The 5,372-nt window shown below is 48.6% G+C and overlaps 1 protein-coding gene across 1 annotated transcript in view; it reads left to right on the top strand.

The window, feature by feature from the left end:
* Positions 1–1,815: 1,815 nt before the first annotated feature.
* Positions 1,816–5,372, top strand: part of RIOX2 (ribosomal oxygenase 2) — a 25,085-nt gene continuing 21,528 nt past the window's right edge. Inside the window, exon 1 of the mRNA XM_004706444.3 lies at positions 1,816–2,357. Coding sequence (XP_004706501.1) covers positions 1,926–2,357 — 432 coding nt within the window. The 5' untranslated portion in view covers positions 1,816–1,925. The remainder of the gene's footprint in view (positions 2,358–5,372) is intronic.

The raw sequence follows: 5,372 nt of genomic DNA, 5'->3' as shown, positions 1-5,372 counted from the left end.
GTTTTGAGAATGATGTACAAATGCACTTTACACAATTGATGTGTGTATGGATTGCGATAACAGTTGTATGAGCCCCTAATAAAATGTTTTAAAATAATAATAATTGTATGGGTTGGGAGGGTCACCACAACATGAGGTATTAAAGGGTCGCGGCTTTAGGAAGGTTGAGAACCGCTGCTATCCAGGGTCACTTTGCGTGGGAATTGACTCGATGGCAGTGAGGTCTTCGTGGTTTTGTAGGTCAGGGGCCCGCTGATTCTGTGGTTAAGAGTCAACTGCTCACCACAAGGTTAGCAGTTCTGTTAGATCTCTGGGAGAGAGCTATACCTCGGACCTTGGCTCCGCGTGAGAAAGAATTCACGCCGAAGCCTGGTTTGTGACCCAAGTGAGTTTATAGAGAATAGAAGCAGTTTCAGTTCCTACAGTAAATGGAGCACAAGGCAGACCAGTCCGCGGCACAGTTGCCGGACTGCGGCCTGGCCGCTCCGGACCACAGCCCGGCTGGTTTACATCATGTAGCAGCCGCTGGGAAGGAGAGAGAGCCCAGCGCAAACCCTCTGCCTTTTCAGGGGCCTCTTGTGAGGTCTGGTTGACTCCATTGGCTAAATCAAATTCACCTGCCTTAGATGGGCCAATCCAGCTGTATCACCCCTTCCTGGCTAGAAGCTCGAACTTCTGAGCAAGCGTAACGGACGCCCCAGTCCCTATGCTAGCTACCTAACAGGTCGAACCCACCAGCCACTCACTTATGGGAGAAAGATGACGGTGCCGTAGCTGCTTCTATGGCGACTACAGCCTTGTGAGCTTTGTGGGCAGTTCTCCTCTGCCCTGTAATGTCTATTTGTCAGACTCAACTTGGCAGCAGTGGGCTTTTTGAGTTATTTTAGCTTAAAGCTAGAGCTTTTTAAATAACTGGCATATTCTCTTCACCCTTCACTTTTTAGTCCCCTGTTGGGGTGGGTGTGGTTGTTTTGTTCTGGGGGTCTGCTCAAGTGATACTTTGAGAAGAAACATACAGCATAAGGAGGTTCAGGTGGTCCAGTCACCAGGTCACACTAACCCAGGACGTGTGGTTGCTTCTCTGAGCACTTGTTGAAACTCAGGGTGGAGGCAGTAGGTGAGGGACCCTTGGCAATGGGCAGGCATCTGTAGTGTCCAGGCCAAGTGCTTGTCACTCAGTACACCTAATTAGACTTGGGACCCAGGGCCGATTGCAGCCCTGGCCATGGACATAGACTAAACCTGATTGGGAACTCCGGAGAAAGTGCCTCAGAAGCAAATCATGAATCCTCTGCTTAGGGCTTGAGTCGCGTACGTTTTCCTGTAGATGATTACGGAATCGGAGTGGTGTTGGAGCTTGAATTATGTCTCGGGGGGAGAAATGGCACTGGTGTAAGGCTCTAGGAAAGGGTGTTTGCTGTCAAATTGGCTCTGACTCATGGCAACTATCCGTGCGCAACCTAACAGCGTTTTCTGGTCTTAATGCCATTGCCACCATCTCTGATACCTGTAAGCCAAATTGTGGCCAATGTATAGTGTTTTCCACTGTTCTGTTTGACATCATTCTGTCATGAGCCATAGGATGTTCAATGGCTAATGTTCAGAATTAGACCACCAGCGCTCGCTCTCCCATCTGTCTTAGTGTGGAACCTCTGCTAAAAGCTGTCTAGCAGGGCTGACCCTGCTGAGTGTGAAACCGGCAGAGCTTTTTGCACTGTAGCAACATGCATGCCATCGCAGCAAGGCACACCGACAGACGGCTAGTGACTGTCGGATGTAGAATTGAGTGCTAAAGAGTGTTCATGGTGAACGCACAGTTATCACGATCCCCTGACATGCTCAGGCCTGGCTGACCTAACCTGGTGTGTGTTTTATTTTGGAAGTAGGTTTGCACGTCCTCACGGCTTGGTCTGGAAGACTGAAGGATGCCAAAGAAAGCAAGGCCTGCGGGAGACGGGCAGGAAAGGGGGCCTGTCCCCTGTAAGCAGGTCAGAGTGGAGGCAGCCGGGATGCCGTCCTCTTTGAACTTTGACAGCCCCAGCAGTCTCTTTGAAAGTTTCATCTCTCCCATCAAGACAGAGACTTTTTTCACGGAGTTCTGGGAGCGGAAGCCTCTTCTCATTCAGAGAGATGACCCTGCACTGGCCACGTATTACCGATCCCTGTTCAGGCTGACAGATCTGAAGAGTCTCTGCAGCCGGGGACTGTACTACGGAAGAGATATAAATGTCTGCCGATGTGTCAGCGGGAAGAAGAAGGTTTTAAATAAAGATGGCAAGGCCTACTTTCTTCAGCTGAGAAAAGATTTGGATCAGAAAAGAGCAACGATTCAGTTTCACCAGCCTCAGAGATTCAAGGTAATAGATCCCCCCACAGATGGAGCCTCATTGAAGCGCTGATGATATTTGGCTTAGGGATGGATGGTGCGAGGATCGTTAGCCACCTGCCAGTTTGAGAAGAGGGAGCACCTGTTTGGTCTTTAAACTGCACTCTGGCTTATGCGACTCCATGGTATCTTTTTGGCTAAAGGGTTAGAAGTGCCTCCTGAGGGTGGGCATGGTTGGCTTGTCATTGCTTTACCAAGCTGCCGATGTTAAGTTATGCTGCAAGCTTCTAAGGCCTAGGAAAGTAACATGATCTTAGGGTGTATCTCAGAGATTTTATGTCATGGAGGTCACCCAGTGAAATTGCGTTCTGTGGTTTTCTGTGTTTCGTTATATGAAACCCAGGATTGATGAACCTACAGGGACAGCAAGTGGAATAAGAGGTGTTTTTTGGGTGGGGGGGAGGATACAGTGGAGGTGGTGTGTAAAAGGGAGATGATGTCAAGCAGTCTAGGAAGTAAAAGAATGTTTGGAAACTGACTCTGGTAGCAATCACACAATTTTGCATGATGTGATTGAACTATGGAATGATATATGTATTAACTCCCGATTAGTAATACATTAAAAAAACAACAACAAAGTCACATTATACCTTCAGCGTCCGTCCTATGGCCGGTCTTCTGTTGGGATATAGGTAGACATTGCTGTTTGGTTTGCCTGTCACAGTAATGTAAGGCATGGCAACATAGTGCCTCAAAAAAACTAAACCCACTTCCCTGCCATTGAGCCGATGCTAACTCATAGTGACCCCATAGGGCAAGGTAGAACTGCTCCTGTGGGTTTTCGAGACGGTAGCACTTTATGGGAGTAGAAAGTCTGAGTTTTTCTCCTGTGGAACAGCTGGTGTTTTTGAACTGCTGACCTTGGGGGTAGCAGCATAACCATTATCCCACTAGGGCTCCCTTGAAGAAGCCTACATCTCCCGAAGAGTAGAGGCTTCAGGGCCGTGATTCGATTGTATACCAAATGAAGCTCCAGCAACACTGCCCCCTCTCTAATAGCATGCGTAGCACTGACAAGTGGGATTTGGCACTGCACCTGGGGAGACAGGCAGGGGTGGAGGTTAGCTTCAACGTGAGACTCAGGACTGGCTAGTTTATTTGGTATGAATCCGTGATTGACATTTGGGAAATAATGTGCCTTCTCTGTACTCACGTTCCACATTTATAAAATGAAAACTTAGGACTTGCTGACCTGCTTTCTCGGAGGTGTGAGACCTTTAGGTGACAGGTGGCCCCACAGAGTTAATGGCCTTGTCTCAGTTTTAGGTAAATTCTGTCCCCTTCAGCACCCCTCTCTGTGACTCAGCACAGGATAGCAAGGTAGGCGGAGAGGGGGTTGGGGAGGTCCCGCTTTGAGGGACATGGATTCAGGCGATGCTGATGGCCTCTAAGACGTTGTTGTCAGTTACAGTTAATGTTTCTGTGGATGGAACTCAAGAGTTTGGACACTAGATCCCATTAGGCCGCATCTGGTAACGATTTTTCTTTCTTGTCTAACGGTGACTCCATCAGTACCCTGGCTGAGGTGGAAGTATTCTTCGATTATGTAGGGAAAATCCTAATTTCAGATGTTCTCTCTTAAGCAATCACAAGAAGTTGAAATGTCTGTGGGATTCAAACCCTGTATACCTAGCACCAGAAAGGAAGTTATATGTCAGACCAAGCCATGGTTCAGAAAACAGACACAGGTGGTATAGTGGGTGGGTTACTAGGTGGGCTGCTAACCATGTGGTCAGCAGTTCAAAACACCCGCCTACCCCAGGGGGAAAGATGAGGCTTTCGACTCCCGTAGAGAGTCACGGTCTTGGAAACCCAAACGGACCGTCGGTCAAGGTCACAGTGGGTAGGAATCGGCTCGATGGCAGTCAGTTTGGTTTTTGTTTCTTTTTATGGGTAAAATGCCCGTCGGCTAATTATGGCTCTTTCCCTGGCTAGAAGTTGTACCTTTAAGAGTAGAGTTCTTAGAAACTTCAGAACTAGGCACACACATGATTTTGGTGAGTTATGACATGTCACTTGCATCCAGGCCAGTAGGAAGTTGATGTTTGGCACGTGGGTGGTGGTCCCTGTGGTGGTATCATTTCGGTGTTTGGCGTAGTCTTCCTGACGGCCTTTCTCTGCTCCCTTCCTTACCTCCTGCCTGTCCCTCCTTCAGCTCAGGTTGCCTCCTCGATCAAATGTATTATGGTGAAGTTCAGTGCTGTGGGTGCTTGTGAACGGGCATATTAATCAACATCAGGATAGAAACATCTAGGCCATGTTGAGAGATGGTTAGAGGGAATAGTTAGCCCTTGGTTTGTTGGGTCTCAGATCGTGCACAGCGTGCTCTTCTCGTTAGTCTGGAAATGAGTAAGGAAGCAACCAGAGTGTCTTAGAAATCGCTCCCACTTCGATAAATCCAATGGAAGCCTGGTGGCATAGTGGTTACACATTGGCCTTCTAACTGCAAGGTCAGCAGTTGGAAGCCACCAGCCGCCCCGTGTGAGAGAGATGAGGCTTTCTGCTCCCCTAAAGAGATAGAATGTCCAGAAACCCAGAGGGGCAGTTCGACCCTGCCCTACAGCGTTGTCCTGAGTAGTCAGCATTGCCTGGATGGCCATGAGTTTGGTGGTGGTGGTGTTTTGTCCATTGAGACATCTAGAGGAAACGTATTGTTGTTTGCACTTCACATGGCATGCTGGAATTTGCCAAGTACGTTCATCCATGTAAACCCTGGAACCTCCTAGAGACATTTGGAATAGGGAGGGCAGCCTCTGGCGCTCATTTTAGACAGGAAGCAACTGGAGTTGTCGGACATTGGGACTTTCCAGGGCTGTTCCTCCGACACAGAGCTTCTGACGCCAAATGTAAGGTGCTTTCCTACCACTCTTTTGAAGTTGGTAGCTGAAATGTGGTTTCAACATGTTTTCCTTTGGGGGGCTTCCTTGAGTTTTTACTTTTGCCATGCATGGTTCCCCGGCCTTAGCCACGGCGTTCAGGTTTGGGG

This window comes from Echinops telfairi, unplaced genomic scaffold, assembly GCF_000313985.2.
Source record: "Echinops telfairi isolate 266 unplaced genomic scaffold, ASM31398v2 ScPeMD7_6;HRSCAF=24_1, whole genome shotgun sequence".
NCBI classification, from domain to species: domain Eukaryota; kingdom Metazoa; phylum Chordata; class Mammalia; order Afrosoricida; family Tenrecidae; genus Echinops; species Echinops telfairi.
The sequence above is the reverse complement of the archived record's forward strand: the minus strand, read 5'-3'. Positions and strand labels throughout refer to the sequence as shown.